At 25.7% G+C, this 20477-nt stretch overlaps 1 protein-coding gene across 7 annotated transcripts in view; it reads right to left on the bottom strand.

Moving 5' to 3' along the window:
* LOC129613574 (pericentrin) overlaps positions 1-14487 on the bottom strand; it is a 57017-nt gene extending 42530 nt beyond the window's left edge. For 3 of the 7 annotated variants that reach the window (XM_055527699.1, XM_055527698.1, XM_055527696.1), the window contains exons 1-3: positions 14369-14487; positions 669-2942; positions 10-600 (exon numbers count right to left, since the gene is read on the bottom strand). In XM_055527699.1, coding sequence (XP_055383674.1) covers positions 10-600; positions 669-2942; positions 14369-14410 — 2907 coding nt within the window. In that variant the 5' untranslated portion in view covers positions 14411-14487. Of the gene's footprint in view, positions 1-9; positions 601-668; positions 2943-9660; positions 9955-14368 lie in introns of those variants that run through there. The other 4 variants (XM_055527703.1, XM_055527702.1, XM_055527701.1 and 1 more) reach the window with 2 other exon arrangements.
* Between the last annotated feature and the right edge of the window lie 5990 nt (positions 14488-20477).

Genomic DNA, 20477 nt, shown 5'->3' on the forward strand with positions numbered 1-20477 from the left:
CAAAAATACCTCTAAATCTCGGTCATGTTTTTCAGCTTCCATTTGATCTGCCAAAATTTTAATTTCACTATCATATTTTGCTTTAAATTTTGCAATTTCTTGACTCAAAAAATCATCAAACTTTTTTTGAACCATAAAAAATATTCTTAATTCCTCTGGATTTAAATATTTTTGAAATTGTTCTATTTGCTTACTAACTGACATTTGCGACCCGGGTTGCTGCTCGAAATTTTCAACACCGGATGGTTGACCCAAATCAAGTGAAAATTTACGTTCTCTTGAGTGCCTCGAATTACGGTCCTCATTATCAGTAAGAAAGTTACGATCTAAATCTTCATCACTTTCACTAACCAAATCAATTGAAATCTCAGACAAACGTTGACCATTACTTTCTTGATCTTGAATACGGTTAGACCATGGTGGTAATGATGGCTTACGAGTTAGTTCTGAAATTTGTTTTCTTAGAGATTGAAGCTCCGTATGTAACTTGTCGATTTGAACTTGATGATCTTCTCGTATTTGTATAGATTGTTGTAAAGATTCTGTAAGTTTTTCAATTACTGTATCTCTTTGTGTAATTTCTGAATGAAAATCAAAAAGCTAAAAAAAAAATAAGTTCAGTTATACAAGGTCATAAAAGATAAGTAATTACTTCTAAATAACATTACCTTATTCCCCAACTCTTCTTGCAAGCCTCTATACTCAGTGGAATTAGTAGCTAAACTTGATGAATCTCTACCACTGGGGGGCAATTTATCAAAACTTTCTCGAAAACTCTCTATTGTGGCATACGATTCTCTCCGTTGAGCAGCATCTAATTGCATATTAAGAGCACTTAAACAAATATCTTTAGCAGTAACTACATCCTGTAAATCTTTAATTTTGTTTTCCAACATTTGGATCATATTTAAACTAACAATACTATCGAAATCATTTGAAGTATTATTGTCAAAATCTGTAATTTGATTTAATTGATCCAAACCGGCTGTTGAAATTTTTTCAGATTCTTCAGTGATATCTTCTAAAATGTCTTTATTAAAATCAATTTGTACTTTTTCCATTGGTTTTATTGCAATATGTTGATCATCAGCTTGTTCGTAAGACACATCACGAGCCATATGAGGTCCAGGAGGACCAGATTTTGGAGTCAATTTTATTGACAAAATTTTTTCTTTTAATGCATCCATGTCGTCTTCTTGTGAGGACGACGGAATAGATGGCATTGAATTTTTACCTCCTTCTTCCATCGTTTCCTTCGGAACAGTCAAAAAATTTGTAGAAATTTTATTAATTTTTGAAATTTCATTTTCCCTCAGATCAGTATTTAAATTTTTAATAAGTTCATTACAAATTTGAGCATCTGCTTTTTGGGTATCACTACGTGAAGTATCAGTAACTGAATCTTTTGAATTTTTACGTTCAGACAATTTTGCTATAATTTTGGACGATTGCTGATTATTATCATTAATTGATTTGCTACTCAAACCTAAACTTTGGGTTTCTTTCTGATCACTACTTTCTTCAATCAATTCGGAGACTTCATTCGCCGTACTTTGATTAGTTAGACTTTCATTTGGCCCAGTGGTTAGTACGTCTCCTGACTCATCTGGTTGAGAATTTATCTTAATAATTAAATGTGGACGTTCTACTTTTTCGGCAGGAACAATATTTTCCGAAAATTCTTCTATGGACTCCTCTTTAGTAGAGGCTCTGTTCAGTAATTTACCGCCGGAACTGCTAGTACTCTTGTGAACCGAAACATTCTCAGACTCATTTAGTTCAGATGATCTAGCAAGTTTATCGCTATTTGAATTTGTTTTTACATTCGAATCATCTGAAGAATGACGTTCTAATTGTTCTTTGGATTGTTGTTTTTTATCATCTAGAATTCTATGGTTTGACACGTTTTCTGATACGTCCGATTTACTAGCTACGGTTGACGACTTTTCAAATTTTTCAGTATCTTCGGATCTATTACTTACATTGCTACTACTTCTGTGCGGCAAAACCTTTTCTGAAGTTTGTGAATTTTTCTCAAAATTACCTACATCAGACGTTGTTGGAACCTCTGATTTAATTGTACTGTTGCTTATACTTTCTTGTGAATGTGTTTCGGTGGATTTTGCCTCTGATGATGAACGTCGATGTACATTTTTATCAATCGTTTTTTCAATACTATCATTGGAATTTTTCCTAAATTGTTCTTTAATATTACTTTGACTAGGTTGTGCTAAATTTTTTATGGTTGCCGTTTCGTTAGCCTCTTCAGAGCTTTTATTTTTTAATGATGTTTCTGATAACTTTGGTTTATTTGATTGAATAGGTTTTAATTTTTCTTCACCGTTTTTAGTTTTATTTATCTCATCAACTATGAAAAAATGATGAGTTAATCCAATTCCTGACAATTCTTCGTCATCAATACTAAATTTTGAATCCTGCGAAGATATACCAAATAAATCTCGCCTTTTGTTGACATCAATTTTATTTATATTCTTTGGACTACTTTTATCACTATCATTGGATGAAGAAGCAGTTGGTAATATTTCTTCAATATCTTCTTCAATACTATTATCGTCACTTGTAGATTTCTTCGAGTCATCCATTTTAGAATTGATGTCTTCAGATGTTTGTTGATTTTTTTTATTATTTTGCAATTTCTTTAAGTCATTCAAATTGTTTTTTGATTGTTTTTCTGTGCTACAGCTGCGACTAGTTGATGGCAATATTTTTCTCGGTACTATTGGCGGTGGTAGACGATCATCTTGTTGTTGTTCATCATTTTTTGCAATAAATGTTAAATTTGGTATTAATTGATCAGATTTATTTTGTATTGATTCATTGGATTCTGAAGAGCTTTCTTCATCTAGTGATTGTTCTTGTGTTGTATCGCTTGTTGTTGCAGTTGATTTTCTTCGGCTAGCTTTTCTTATTAATGTTGAAAGCTAAAATAGAAGAACAAAATACGAATAAATTAATATATTTTATTTGATATACAAAAAAATACTATTGTATAGTGAGAAAAGTATTTTAAAATAAATAATTAATTCAACTTAAAGCTTTATGGTAATTAAAGATCAGGAAACGGATTTTAAAATTAAATATGAAACTCGGTACTACAAACTAAAATTTTATTCATACTTAAAATAAATTGAATTTTGCATTTGAACATGCAAAAGCATCATAAATTGCTGGACTGAAGTACCAAAGTTTTTTATTTAATTTTTAATTTTCCTGATGCGCGAGGGACATGAAAAGAGTAAAATTTTTATTTTTTAAATGAACTGAGAAATTTAGAATGATTCTTAGAAATACTTTTCATGAGTATGAAATAAAGAAAACAAAAATTTTAATAGATTCTTATTTTAGTAGGTTAATATGATATTTTCAAATAAGAATCATATATAGAATTTCCGCGTTCATGTTAAATATATTATAACTTAACAATTAGGTCTACCAGTTTATTGATAATTAAGATATAGCATGAAAGAATTTAAAAAAACAATTTTCTTTTATCATTTCTTCTAAACAATTTAATAAAACTCGAGAGTATATTATTTAAGTAAAATTACATTGGAAGAAATGGAAATTAATACTTCAAATACTCGTCGTTACAAGATATTAAAATTTGATAAGAAAACATAAAAAATTTTTGTATAAATTTATTTGCTTCCGTAATTCTTCAGTGCAAAATCATTAAATCAATATTTTTAAGTAGAAAAATTTGAAATCAAAATTTTCTTAAGTGCGTGACCGCATATTTTGTATATTTAAATAAATTTTTTTTTGAAAATTGCAATGAAGTGAATCGAAATTTCAATATTTTTAGCTATTTTCAATATGGTTATGAGCCTGCAGTTGAGCCTCTAAACAGAAAATGATATTTTAAAAACAATTTTGAGTAATTGAATTTAATTTTAAATGATTTTTATGTTACAAAATAGAAACACACTATTGCGGCGTTATTGCACACTATTATGGCGATCTAGATTATGATAATTATGGCAGATCAAACGGACAAATTATTGGTTGAGAAGATAATGGCAAACAAATATTAACTTTCTAGTGCAATACGCTGTTGTTGTAATTGTAAGTAGAGTCATACATAGCTATTGCCACTTTGTTAGATGTAACTTCACCAATAAACTATGCACAGCCAAACATTTAAAAAGTATTTTTGTATATTGAGATATTACTATCAGAAGAAAATTATTTGACCAATTATCAAGTCCTTGCACTCCAATTTCTCCCAATTTAAGACATGTTCATCATATTGAGTGACTCATTTTATTGTTGGATAATTTCCAAAATCTAAAAATCAAATTCCATTTGACCATTAAAATTATTTACTGGCACAAAGGTTTTAAACAACTTGAAATTTAAAAACACTAAGTATATTCATTTAAAATTTTATTTATTTACTATTTATAATGTGTTTTGGGATTCCATTTTTTATTAAATTAACATTAATTAATGTTTACATTTAAATTGCACCTGATTTCATTCGAATTTTTAAAATGCAGACTTTATTATTATTAGTGTATATATTTATTCAATGGGGGGGCTTATACTCAAATCAAAATATTTACATAAAAATTAGAGGAATAACAGAAGACGAAATAAAATTCATTAATCATTTGAATTAATTGTTACAGAATGAAGTGAATTGAATGAGAAACTAAAAGAAATGCATACAAGCATACATACATATGTATATGCAAGATTTATAAATATTATAAAATTTGAGGTCAGCAGAAATCAGAATATGTAAATTATATAAACGTACAACTGCTGAAAGTTTCAAAAGTATGTTTGTCTTGTATCACGTTAAATGCAATATTATAAGAAAAAAAATAATTTTTTTTTTGTTTAAAATAAAAAATATCAACATTTGAATAGAGAACATATGTACAATATCTATGTAGTTTATTTGTACATAATATTATTACCTATTGCATACATACAATAAGGGAGGTCATGTGATAGGACGAAATTTCGCACGTTTTTCGATAGACACGAACTTCTCCATGGTAAAAAAAAGCGTAAATAAATTATTATTAGAGAGATACCTGTAATCTTTCTGCATAGATCAGTACCTCCAATACGGCCGAGGTAAAAATTTTTGAGGAAACCAGGTATGGACATGTGAACATTTAATACACGGGCTGATTTTACATATTTGACAATATCTTAGAATCGGATTGACGAAATTTCTTGAAATTTAATACTTGAAATCTAGTTGTTAACGAAATTAACTATGGGAAAATTTGTAACAAAAGCGGAAGACACATTTTTCGAGGCATACATTAACTAAAGTGTACTATCTATCTTTCATATAGAATTTGAATTAAATATTTAAAGGAAATTTTCATATTCTTATGCAACACTTTAACAATGCGGTCGATTATGTGCTGAGCACATCAATATTTTTTTTATAAATAATTGGTGCTTTGTATGATGACGATGTTGAACGAGTTGTTATTCTTTGTGGTTAAGATAAAAAAACTGGGAGAAAATAAGAATAGAAAATATTTTTTTAACAAATAAACAATGATAAATTAATAATTGCATAATAAAGAAACTCAATTCATATATGAATCATAAATTTTATTCTAATAATATTATGAAAAATGAAAATTTTAATTTAATAAAAAGAAAATTAAGTGCAAATATTTAAAGAAATTAATTAAAATGTTCGAGTTTTAATTTATTTTTATTGAAGTTTTTGTTTTCATTTAAAATTTGTGTTGCGAAATCTTATAAACAAAATTGATTTTTCGAATTGCCTAATTTTTAAGCTGCTTAAATCTTTTATTTTAAGAATTCTTTTTAAAAAAATGGAAAAATGAACACGATTTTTGTAATAATATAGTTTTTCATTAAAAGGAATAAGAATAATACATACATGCGTACACATAAGAAGTAAATTTAAAAAATCCGAAACTCATAAGCTCCGTTATTGTAAAACTTGGATGTTGAATGGAACAATGAGATTAAATCCTAATCGGTTTGAACTATCAAAAATTCAATGGTCTCGATTTCAGGGGCGATATTAAAAAAGAACAGCAATATAATAAAATTATTACCAATATTCCAACAAATTTCGTGTATGTATGTAGTAAACAATTTGATTGACCATTGTCTTAGTAAGTTCTATTGTGGCAATGACTATTATTAAGCCCTCTAATGTAATAGGCAGCAGTGATTTTTTTATTTATGCTTTGAATAATTTAAAGTTTAATTTCAATCTTTTCACCAGAAAGAAATGTAGCGAAGAAATAAGTGGCAAACCTAGTTTACCACTTACAATTGCACCATTGAATGATGTACATTTGCATATTGAGTTCAATTTGTTATTTTGAATTGTTTGTATTCATCTTGATTGATTATTACTTACATAAGTTTCTAATTTAACGATAATTTAATACTTATTTCATAAACCAAATTATATCCAAATATAAAATATTCATTCATAAACACAAAATCGAACAATATTTAAATACAATAATGTAAATTTTACTCTTGTGGTTGCAAGTGATCTTATACATATCACTGGTGTCTTACATAAGAAGTGAATTGTTGCGGTTTTTATTTTTTTGTATTTATAAAAATCCAAAACCAACTTAAGGAAATTCAATCAATTAAAACACATTTTATTTTCCTTTGTTAAATTCTGACGGATGAATGATTTAATCAAAATGATTGTTGATTTTAAATTTGAATTTAATGTTTTCAATATGGCAATAACATGCCTATGATACTTTCATTTTTGACATTTCATTGTCTCTTTTCTGAAATATAAATTTTTTGAATTTTGTCATAGGAGATTGTCATTAATATAGCGTTTACACGACAGCTTTCGCGTCAATTGTTGACATACATACGCTCAGTTTCCTTTGCACAAACTTTATTGACAAGAAGAATGAAACGTATGATAACCATAGATGTAAAAGTTGTCATCTAAATACAACAAATAATTAGTACTTTTAAAAGTAATATAGTTTACAATGTGGCACAGGTTTGAATCCTATAAGAATTTCAAATTATAGGTTTTGAAAAGAAGTTTTTGATTAACAATTTTTCAACTTTAAATTTTACGACATAAAACGTTACGTCAGTCATATGGCGCTAAAATGTGCCATTAGAATTCATAAATTTCTCAAAAATTCAATCATTTTTACGTTGTAATAAATTATTTAGAAAAACAAAATAAAATATGTACGTAATTTTTTTTTCTAATTAATTAAATATTATTATTAGAAATATGGGTAGACAACCTGTCCGTCTAGATATTATAGATTGTATATAAGTATAAATTTGAAAAATATTTTACTTTATTGTTGTTGCTCTTCTTACATTACCAGAAAATAAATTTATAAATTATTTTAATTATTCTTATAAAAAAATTTATAAAAGCAAATTTGATAAAAATAAATGAGCTCAATATTGAAATAAATTTCTTCTTCTGTGATTTCTTGTTAATTTTCGTTGACGAAGATTTGCTTAAATTTATATAAAGAAAAATTAACAATATTATGTCAGATATCTGAATAATATGCAAGTGCATAATCTGAGCAAGTGTAGATATGCCAAAAATTAAAAACAATTCATTTTTTTTTTTGTTTTTGTAAAATATTTGAAATGAGTTCAAGGAAAATTTTTAACATTATTTATTCAATAAAGCATGAGCAACGATGCTCAGCATATGCGAATTACAATCAAAAAAAATTATGACGTAAATTCAAAGCAATATCTAATGTCCTATTGTCATTAAGAAAAAGTGTGACAAATGTTTTTTTTAAAAAAGCGTTTACACCTCTTAGCAGGTGAGTATTTTTATGATCTAGATTCTAGCGTAATAATAATAAAAAAGCATAATTTTTAAAATTTTACTCCAAATTGTGACAATACTCTCAAACTAATTAATATTTAGTAAACATTCAAAGAAATATGACAGCGTGATAAAAATTAGGTTAACAAAAATGCCAATTTTAATTTTATAAGAAAAAGAAATAAATAAAAGAGTAAATAATTTAAACCCTTTTTATTAGCTTGCCATTTATAAATCTCAAACTTCCATTCAATTTTCAACAAAGACTCTTTTGATTTTTTGGGTGACGTTTTCAGGTTCATTTAAATTAAGATTTTTTTTTCATATTTACAAAATTATTTTACCAATCGCAGAACAAAACCAGGATCTTGCTCTTGCTTTTAAAATTGAGTACTTCACAGTTTAAGAATTAGTGACTAATGTGTGTAGTTGAGGTTTACTTTTCTATTAAAAAAGTTAAGATAATTAAAATGCGTATCCAAAAGTATTTAAACATTCAATTCTTCTCATTAAAAACATATACTTAATTGTTACACAAATAAAATCACACAAAATCACTTGATTTGTATTTCATTTCCATTAAGAAGTTTATTTAACAATTAACTGTAAATTTCAATTTGATACAATTTGTTAAAAGCTATTAAAAATTTTCCGATAAAATTTAGGTCATTGGGTCGGATTTACATACATGTATACAAATATACTAAAATATTGATGGTTGAGTACCCGCAATAGCAGACATTTCCGTTAATAATTTTTCAACAAAATTTTCAATTATTAAATTGAAAGATCAAAAATAAACTTTTGGCAAAGGGCATGTCATTTTTATACATAAAAAAAAAACATGACAACGACCCCAAAAGAAAAAAAAAATTTTTTAGGTTCTAACAAGTTTTTTTGGTTCACAATCAAAAAGAAAAAAATTTTTGTTTGATTTAATTTTATTTGAACAAATTTTAGAACAGCCCTACCTCTGTTCTGAGGTGGAATAAGAATTTGATGTTTAAATGAGAGCATTTTTATTTGATTGAAACATAAAGATCACCTTGCCGTTTAATGAAAATTTTGGAATGTATGTCAAAAGTTTCGATATCATGTATGTAATTTGTATTTGAAATTTATGATTGATTATTGAAGTGTTTGATTATAGTAATTTTAACAAATATATTATGTAGCAATTTGTGTTACAAGTGTCACTTGAATTTGGTAACTTTGAAATATCGCATGAAAACCAAAATATATTCCAAAATTTGTTTTATTTTTGAGTTATTATCTGAGAATTCGCTGCAAAAACGCTTATATTAGAAGGTAAATTTCTGTGAAAAAAGTTACCATAGCGAAAACTCGTTACAAATGACAACACCGGTAACAGTCATCTGCTTTTCTTTGTAAGAACAAGAGACGCAGGGGTACATATGAATCATTGGCAATTTCTCATGTAGAAATTAATTTTTGTTTTACTAAATACTGGAAGTAATAGTAGATACTTTTAGTATCTTATTACTTCCAGTATTTTACTAATTTAAATTAGTAGTATTTTTAGTATTTTAGTATTTAGTATTTTAAGTACATATTTAGTATTTTAGGTACTAAAAGTACTATTTCGAATTATATTATTTTATTAATTACTATTTAATAATACTTTTTCGAATTTTCGAATATTTATAAAATATTTTTGGATAGTAAAAAGTTAAATTTGTAGAGAACTCGATATTCAAAGTTAATTAATCTGTAAAAGAAAATTTGATTTTCGAATTTTTAAATTAAATTTCAATTAAAGTTAAAAAAAGTGTAAAGAAAAGTGATTATGAAATGAAATATTTGAGACGTACTTTAATATGAGTAACTCTAGTGCCTTTCATTCCAAAAAAAATTAAGTAATCCTTTTTGTACCTTCTGTAATTTTATTATCAGATGTGTTCTTAGTGCAGTCTAAGTATTTCAAATTCAATTACACTCAATAGTTTAATAAAATTTTAAAATTTGCAATGGTTTTTGTTTCTTCTATTTGGTGTTTGATTAGGAAACAATGCCGATGTTAGATTTTAAGTACACTAAATCTTTTCTTTTCTTTGCTTTGCTTTGATTATTTTCTATTATTAGAATATCTTTTATTGATTTTCTTTTTCTTATATTATTCAAAATAAACACGTACGATAAAATCAATTTTCTATTTGAATTAAAAATAAAATTTTTGTTTTTTTTTTCTATTTAGTTTAAAGCCTCTGAAGTTTTATTAGAAAATTTCGCAATAATTTTTTTTATTCTGATAGCAAGTTCAAAAGCATTCACGTGCAAAAATAAAATTCACTTTTTTTTTTATCAGATTTTTTTTTTCTTCAAAACAAAAAACAAATTTTTTTTTAATTTGAAAATTTTGTCTTTTAAAAAATTCTATGTGTTTTTTTTTTCTGTGTTGAAAATAGATTTTTTCTATAAATAAAATTAGAAAAATAATTTCACTTTTTCCAAAAAAAAAAAATTTCACTTTTCTTTCTAATAAAAAAAAAAAACAGAAACAACTACAACAACAGCAGCAGCGCAACAACCAAAAACTTAAAATGAAAATTCTTCACTGATTTTATGCTGTCAGCAAGCGTAATAGCGCACCGCGTATGGTCCTTATGGGCGAGTTACTAAAATGAATTTTTTCATTTAAAATACAAGAAAAAAAAATCGCATTTAAATTTTTACAATATTTTTTTGAAAATTTGTACACTTTTACCCAAAAAAAATCACAAACACACAAACACAAATTAATGTATTTAGGTACACATGTATGTATGTAAGTACGTTCTAGTTAAATTGATTCACCGTATTCAGTTCTCCTTTAATTATTTTATAAATTACACCAAAAAAAAAAAATTCTAAAGAATAGAGAACCTTATTTTTCTCTTTTTCTAATTTTTTATTAGATTTTCTTCGCGAGTACACAAAAATCTCTTCTAATTCCATTTAAAATTTAATTCATATTTTCTGATTTTTTGATTTTTTTTTTTGTTCAGAAAAAAATTAGTGCAAAAATTTCATTTTTAAAAATATGAAAAAGAGAAAACCATAAAAAAAAAATTTAAAATGAAAATTTACAATGAAAAATCGCGACCGCGACTTTTACATCAAATATCAACAATATATTTAATATAAAAATGTATAACGGTTCAAAATTATTAACGGGGGAAAAAAAAAAGAAAAATTTATTTAATATTTTTGTTTTGTTCTTTCTTTTAGCATAGATATTGTAGGTTCTTATTGTTATATATGCGCTTCTTTATGCATATATCTACATACGTAAAAGCAAATGTACTATGAAGGGTGCAAATTATATCTGCCTACTATAGAGTATGGTCTACTATAGAATATATGGTTTAAGATTTATGGCATTTAATCGTTCGATGTATAGAAAGATGCAAAATTATTGCCTATTTTCTTATTTAGTAATTATTATTTTAATACAAATCTTGAGCAGATTAATTTTGAAATTTGAGCTGTCATATTCTCCAAAAATTTCAAATCATTTTCATTTTTGACATTTATGAACTGAACTCTAAAATCAAAAATGAAATTACGTATAAATAATTCAAATTGGAATGACAAAATTTAATAGTTACAATCACTTTCATTTGCAAATTAGTGACAATCATATGCAAATAAAGCAACTCTAGTTACCTGATATTTTTGTATTCTAAGATTGTGATCACTTTTTTCTTCTCTGTCTTCCGTTCCCAAGTCAAAAACAGTCGTTAACAAATAGTTTTTCTAAGTAATTTTAGTAGATTCCTATATGGAATATAAATAATTGTCCGTTCTAGTGTTTCTAATACCGTAAAATCTTTCACTATAACTAAAGACAACCACAAAGATTTGACGTAGCTTCAATATTGAAAACTACGTATTAAACTATGGATAAATATTAATGTACATAAGTACAAATATATTCCTTATGACCCATATATGTACGTACCTAATATTTTAGTTTTCACACTTTTCAAAAATTTTCACTAGATTGTTCTCTTGATATAAGTCAGAGATCTGTCAAAAATGAGCTCAAAAATTATTTCGAAATTAGATCCACACAATTATTTCATCTTTATTACGTTATTTTCATCATCACTAATACGATTTACATTTTGACAACTTTTAACTGTCAAACTAGTTTTTCAATTAATTTAACCATCTCTATCGCATAACATATTGTAAACGAAGTGTCAATTTGATAATGTTTACACAAATACTTAGCATTTATTTTCACAAAATAAAAGACAATTACACGCAAATGTACGAAAAATAAAAATTTCCTTATTTTTTTTCTTTACATTTCAAAAAATAATTGTGAATGTAAACAAAATTAAATTAAATTCTTTTTGCTTTTCGCGTTGAAACAATTTTGTAATTTTTGTGTAAAACAAGAATTTTCAATACTATAGGCGAAAACAGACTGATAAAATTACAAAAATTTGCTATTTTTCTCCTTTTTCCTTTTTCTCGGTATCTGCAAAAGGATTCAGTCGATATCAACCTGTTTTAGTTTATCATTTTCATATTTGCATTAATTTTATTCATGAAAATTGTTTTTTTTTTCTTTATTTTCATTTTATTTTTATGAAGTCACGCTAATTTTCATTTTATAAATAATTTATTTATGTATAAAAAATATAATTTACAACTTTCAATTTTTTTTTTGTTTTCTAAATCGATTATTAAAAATAGTTTTTTCTGTTATACGAAAATATTGTTATAAATGTATTTATAATGTGTAAATTGAGATTTAGAATCGATATTTATGTAGGTATTTCGATTCTGAACGGAAATTAATTATGAAATATTGAATGAACTTGATGTATCAAAAAAAATTATATAATTAGTAATAATTTACGGTATGATTTTACTCAGTTAAATGTTTTAAAGAAAATCGATGAGCCCTAATTTTTTTTTCAATATTTATGAATAAAATTTGTATATAAATGCTAATTTTAATCTTAAATTCAAATATAAGTAAGAACGTGTCTTTAAAATTAAAATAGTGCTAACTGTATTGTTTTATGATTCGACAATAAATTATAAATACAAAATCACAGTATATCATTGTTTTAGTTGTTAGTTCAGCTTATCAGAATTCTAATGAATAATGAAAATTCAAATTTTCGGTCGTTGTTAAAAATATATGTTCAAAATTCAATCTGGCAAAAGTAAAGCCTGTAATTATATTTTAAGAGATATAGCGGATTTTGTTATTTTTTTCGATATAAATCCACGAGAAATTCAAAATTTTAACAATCTTAATTAGAAAATAAAGCATAATTATAACAATATTTCATCTCCTAATCTAATTATGTACATTTCATTTTCAAAAAATATATCATAGCTACAGATAGCACTTAACATATACCGCTATAATACTATTATAGGTATTATGATTTAACAATTACATAAATATGCAAAAGAAATTAAGACCTTGGGGGTCTTTGCTATAAGTAAACTATAATTAAATATAAAATTAAAAAATGAAATATTCTCAAAAAAAATTAACAACCACAATATTGAACGATCTCGTTAAAAAACCAAAATAAACTCATGTTCACACTTTTTTATTATACTTACGTATACGTATGAAATGAGATTATGACGCATGTCACAAATGACAATAAAAGGATTAAATTTTTAAATATTAAGTGAATCAGTGAATAAGTTGGTAGAATAAATCAATTTTTTTCAAAAGAAAATTCATAAAACACATAAAATTGGAATTAGTTTTTTTAAAATTAATAATCTGATTCACAAAATCATAATATCAATCAGGTTTTGAGTTCCATTTAATAGTATTAAATATAATTTATTCCTGTCAATTAAATTTTAATAAAAGTTTATGTTTTTTTAAGCTTTTAAGAGAATTTTTCATTATTGGCAAATTTCTTCTTTCAAATTATTCTTTTAAAGTTTTTCATTTACCTACTCATCCAAAACCTAATTAATTAATTATTTTATGATTTTATTTATAATTTTTTTTTAAGAATACTGTAAGTAGGTATACTATGTACAAGTAAAAATAACACAGCCTTTACTAGCTATTGTGTATTTCTATTAATGTCTGCCACCAAGTAAAATTTCTAAAATTCAAAAAGAATTAAATTTTTATTAATTAAGTAAAATGACACAAAATTCCGAAATTTAATAGATAATTTCGAAAAATAATTATTCTAATTTTATTGAATTCCCCTTATACAAGCTGCACGTTTTGAAGGATATTACGAAATTGCTACTCCGTTTGTGACGCTAATAAATTAATTCCTAAAATATTACGCTTACAATTTCTCCTTGATATACAAATTTTGAGCCGATTCTCCCTTTATCCAAAAAATAGTTTACCTTATAACTAAATCAAAAACAAACTAATATCTGCCATACAACCTCAAAAATAATTTGACATTTTATACATCCTAATAACTCACAATTTCCGTCACTCTTTATTTATTAGACGCTTATCCTTACAATTATCACATTATAGAACATACAAAGCCATGTTTAATTTAAAATAAATCTTACCCAGCCATAAAGTTGATTTGATGTTGAACTTAAAAAGTCCATTATGTCTGAAAATTTATCAAAGCATTTCCGCTAAAAAATTTTCAATACAAAAATTATTTTTCTTGAATTAAAACTCTTTTTAAAATTTCACATAGACTCTTCTTGTTTATTCTTATTTCAAGAGCATTTTTTTGTTATTCATTTCAGAGTTGTCTCCTCTTTTTAACAAATATTCTTATGACTTTTGATTAATATTCATAATAAATTTTTTTTTTGCACAAAAACATAATATTTATAAAATTTAATTCATTTATAAGCAGAAGAGAAAAAAAATATACAAAATTATTATATTTGACGACGACAAAAAAAATTTTTCGCTTTTTTTGATTATGAGCCAAAATTATGGACGAAAATAATTTAATTATCTAAACTGTTGCAGATTTTCACTCTAGCTCTATGCCAGCCATAAAAAATAAACACAAAATATAATATGAAATGCGCGCGCAAAAAAATCTTTTATTATTAAAATTTTCTCGGATTTGCACTTTTTTTACGTGATTTCAAAAAAAAAGACTTGTTTTGTTACTGTTGTGTGTTTTCTAAACTGAGAAAAGAATTCCTTTAAAGAACTACAGATAAAAAAATATCATCAATCGTTTAGAAAAATATCAGTACGAATTCAGTGTATCTACTTGGACGTACAAGCTATATGCACTTACATATACATGTATATTTAAAGAACCCCACGAATAACAAGTGGGGATAGATATAAAAAAAACCCTACGTTATGTAAAATGTCCATGTATAACATCTCAAAACTCTTCTATTTTCTATTTAATTTCATTAATTTATAGTTTAGGTTTTGAAACGTGTGACTTTTGTCTTTATCGTCTCAAAATACAGAAAGCGTATAGCAAGTGAAAAATGCAACATAAACAAATTTTTTTTTGAAATATTTTTAGATTCTATCCTACTCCGATGTCAATAAAGATCTGATCGGTGACAATTTTTTTGTTTTTTTATTTTAATGTTCACCCTAAAGTTAAAATTTAAAAACAAATTAAATGCATTTTTTTATCATCACAATTTCACATTTTGTATATGAAGAGTACAGAAAAAAAAACACCAAATAAATAAACAAATTCGATGAAAATGTCGAATAACCGTCAGAAGCGTACGAGTAAATGATGCAAAAACAAAATTACAAAAACCGAAAAAAATTAATCTTTTATAAATGCGCGAACCGAAAACAAAAAAAAAAATCCGTTCAATCGAACGGATACATCGATTCCTCCAGTGATCACGTAAATACTAAAAATTTTACTTATTACTTTTATGTGAGAAAGTATAACTGCAGGCATTATACTACTGAGGGAGATGTGATAAAGTGAACCACACAAAGATTCTTAAAAATTTTTTGTTTTTCTATTTTGTTTATTGTTGTTTACCGTGTGTGTGCCTTCTTATTTTTATTTTTCCTTTGACGTTATTCTGGATTGGGAGAATTTTCTTTTTTTTTCAATTTTTCTTCTATAGTTTTTTTTTTTTGATGGGAAAACTACATACTTATACGAATTATTTATTTATTTTTCGTATGGCGAGGCGAGTCAGTCACTATCATCTGAAAAATTTTCGAAATATACAGATTTATTTAGAAGAAGAGCTCTCAATTTATATAGAGTCTAGAATATAATTTTTGTTATTGTAAATAAACATGATGTTTATTTTAATATACATATATCGTACATAGTATATACGTTATACATTTGGTATGGTGGTGGTAAAATGACAAGATATATGTTTATTGATAGGAAAAATTTGAAATTAAAATTTAAAGAAAAAATTAATCGTGTTTAACAATAAATTTTGGGGCAAAATGAATAATGGCCAAAATAAAAAACAGTGTTATAAAAAGTTAATAATAATATTACGTTATTATACGAGATTATTTAATGTTAAACCAATTTACGATAATCAATTCGATCACTTCGAAAATCAGTATTGTATTCATATTTTTACTCACCGCAATTGAACAATCAATGATTCTTATTCTGAGTATCGAATCACTAACTGATCGTAAAAGTTTATAAAGCTTTATTTTAGATACGAGTCATTTGCGTGAATTTTACATTGTGATCACATCAAAATTTTGGTATGATCACAAAACCATACAACAAAACATCCCTAAATAATTTACTAACAAAAGATTTATCGTAAAAAATTAATACTGCCAAAAAATTAGTGGCCAATATCGTAAATTTTGCTTAATATCGTAAAATATTCCGTAAGTTCTAATATTTATTTTCAAAAATTTTTGATAATTAATTTTACTAGATTTTGTTATCACATAAAAAACAAACCCTCAAAACTCTCAAACATTCTCAATTACTCTGTTACCACAACAAAACTACTGAAATTTTGGATGTTAATACACCTTGGTCTTATTTCGTACAACCAACTGTTAAAATAAAATATACTTAATATAAAAAATAAGAAAGGCACTCGCTTAAAAGTAAAATTATATTTTAAATGAGGACAAAGAATGCAAAAGATTGAATGATATGACAATATGAAATCGTAATCGATTTTAAAGAGAAGGGAGAGAAACACTATACGTCGCTTTAATAGACAGTAAATTTTTCAATTAGAATTTTTTTAAAGATTTTTTTTTTAATGTTAAATTACTATGTAAGTATAGATATTTGGAAAATTACATAATAAATTAAATGTAGCATCTGTGCTCGAAGAAAAAATTACTTTCACCAACTTTGGGATACAATAGTCCGGACTCTACTTCGAATTAAATGTGATTACGATATTTGTAAAAAGCAGGAAATAAATAATAAAAAAAATACAGTTTTGCGGTAAGTCCACAATAACAACAAACAAATGTTCGATAATCTTTGATGAAAAGTTCGAATAAATATCAGTTGCATTCCAATTGAATGGAGAAAAAGAAAGAATTAAGTGAAAAAAGAGTTCGAAAAATTCTCATATTAGCATATTCATATACATATATTTTTTCTATCATCTTACAAATGAAATTTCAAATTTGTTATACCAATTTAAAATTAATTCTTATTCCATATATTCAATAAGAAGTAGAACTTAAAATAAAAATATTAAAATAAAACAATTTAAATTGCATCATGGTCTCAATTTGAGAAATACTGTAAACTTGTAGACAAAACACACACATATTTCATCACAAATAGTGTATTCATTCATAATATATGTATATGTATGTATATGTAAGCATTTACTAATATGGCCTAATAAAATTGACATTCATTATTAAATGTTCGTTTTTAAAGGTCAGCGCCCTTTTCAAATACATATGACAAGTATTAGGAAATTTATTTTATTAAAATTATTTTCGAAATGAAAACAATAAATTTAAATTAAAGTGAAATTAGACTATAATTAAAATTAATACAAGTTTTTGTTTATACCGTAGATTTTAATTTTTTATACTTAATTCCACATTACTCACTCAATATTTCCCATCAACCTTTAAACGAATTCTGTTTTTGCATCACTGAATCTCACCCGATGCACAAAATTTCTTTGAACTCACCAAATTTTAATCTAATAATAAATATGTAGATCTAAGTAAATTACAAACAAATATCATTAGTGTTAATAAATAAAAATTAGTTTAGAAAAAAATCAAGAAAAAAACTTACAAAACAAAAAATCTTGAACTTTACATTACTAAAGACCTAAAATTATACTTAAAAAATATCGCGAAAATAAATTTACTTTCACTTGACGCATATAAATTGATTTCTAACTTAAAAGAATTTAACGAAAAAAAAACAAGTGAAAACGTTTCAGTCGGTCTAAACCGACTGAATCATACCCTACACCTTAACAATCTGAGTATAAAAATCTGTATTGGTTTAAGAACTATTACTGGAACCCGCCAAGTTATTCCACCAAAAACTTCACAGGCATGTTTGAGCTGAGCCTGAACAAATTTCATACAGTATTTTATGGTTTGTACATGGCAGCGACCCGAACCTGTAGTCCGAATTGGTTCAATTACTTGTACAATAGTAACCGTCAATTGGCAAGAAAAATACAATTTGTGAAAGTTTCGTAGTGTTGCTTAATTCGTTTTTGCATTACAACGCGATCGGATGAACATGTCTAAATCAACGCACAATTTTACGCTTAGCAAGAATGCAAATACCATGTTCATGCCGCAAACTACTCTTCCAAGTGATTACAAAGGGTATAATCGGAAAGTAATCGATGCAGCATCGATGCGTAATCATTCAAAAATCATGTGCGAAAATGCATCAATACGGTAGCACTTTCAAAGTTTAGCGTCCAAAAATGTCAAAAATAGGCATCGTATGCGTCATTTATTAAATCAGCTGTGCATCAATTTTTTTTGTGATTTTGTGTTGATGCAGAGTTTTAAAAATGGATGCTGAGAAGTAAGTAATTTACTATTATAAATTAATAACTAACAAAGTTATATTTTTTTTTTGATAATATTAACTTTTAGTAATGAATTAACAAAAAAAAAAACGAAAATTGGACGGAAGCCCAAACAAAATTATTATTAACAACGCGATTAAAATATGAAACAGATTTCGTAGCTGGCAAAAAGAAAAAAGGAATTTTATGGAGAAGAATTTTCAAAGAAATTAAAAAGAAACTCTATACCAAAGATAATATACCTTTCATTAAGGTGCAGGGTATAACAAGACAGAGAAAAAAATATAAGAGGTCTTATTTGAAATTTTTATTCATTGTTTCCTGTTGATACCATTTATCTAATGTCTCACTATACAAAACTAACATAAGTTAATATATACTTGTTCATTTCGACGGCATTAAAGTAGCAAATTAATAAAAATAACACAAAACTTGCCTAAATAAAAGTGACATTTTTTCAACAAATATTTTTTTTTCTTTAAAGTGTTCACTCAGTGACATCACTCATGTTTTATAACAAATTTACTTTTAATATACGAAAAGTTGCAATACAAATCCCAATAATATTCTTGAAAAAGGAGGAAAGAGGTAAAGAATACAAATTCAATACAAAATTTTGAACATCAGACACAACAAAATCAAAAACAAAAGCAAAAAAACATTCTGCTTCACCCAGGAAAAGCGGGCGGAAAATTTAAAATATCTTCACATATTCGAAATTTTGTGTCAAATAAATAGATTTACAATAATGAGGTGACCATTTCTTAATAAATCGGAAATATTACTTAATTTTTTCAATAAAAATTACACTCAGACTTAAATTAAGTGAGAATCATCGGCTCGATCTTTTAGGCTAGACTGTAACTTTTAGGCTTGCTTTTAGGTAATTTTCCAAATCAAAAAATTATTAGCTCATGCATTTCAAACAAGATTATTAGATAATCATATAAAACAGTTACAATAAATCAAGCAGATCTTAGCTGATTTCTTCCCAAATTCAAGGAAATGTTCTTTGACTAGTTAATACTAGTTATCAGTCCGTTGATATCAAATAAACGGTTGATTTAAAATAAGCGTTTGATATCAGTATGTGTTTTGTGTTCGAGTCTCGGACACACTGTATAAGTGTGTATAAGGTTATTTTAACTGATATCTATATGCAATGTTTATAAGTAAAAATACCAATGAGTTAAAATCATTCCTCTTGGTATGTGCTTAAAATCCTGAAATAAATGCGAAAAAAAAATTCAATTTATTCATAGGAAAATTAAATAAGAATTGTAAAATTCTATCACAAAATTTGGGTTAATTTTATACAGAAACGGAAGAGTACCGTCATTAAAATCATCATGAAAAACACAATGTTTAGGTAATTCTAAAGAATTATCGGGAAATTAAATTAAAAAAAAAATTTCTTTTTTTTTTTCTTAGTAATTAAATTAAAAATTTTAAAAATGAAGTGTTCTTGTCTGGCGAAAAAAAAAACTTGCCATGCCATACAAAAATATTTTCCACTTTTTATTATGAAATTTTTTATGTAACTTTGAAGTGGTTTTACTGCAATAGCAGGCAATTTTACATTTATATAGTAAAGATGATTAAGAGTTACAATTGTTTTTGTTTTTATTTTTAAAGCTTTTCCGGATTTCAAAAGATTTCATGTTACTGGAATTTTATG

The sequence above is a fragment of the Condylostylus longicornis genome, unplaced genomic scaffold (genome assembly GCF_029603195.1).
Source record: "Condylostylus longicornis isolate FDR11 unplaced genomic scaffold, ASM2960319v2 ptg000084l, whole genome shotgun sequence".
NCBI lineage: Eukaryota > Metazoa > Arthropoda > Insecta > Diptera > Dolichopodidae > Condylostylus > Condylostylus longicornis.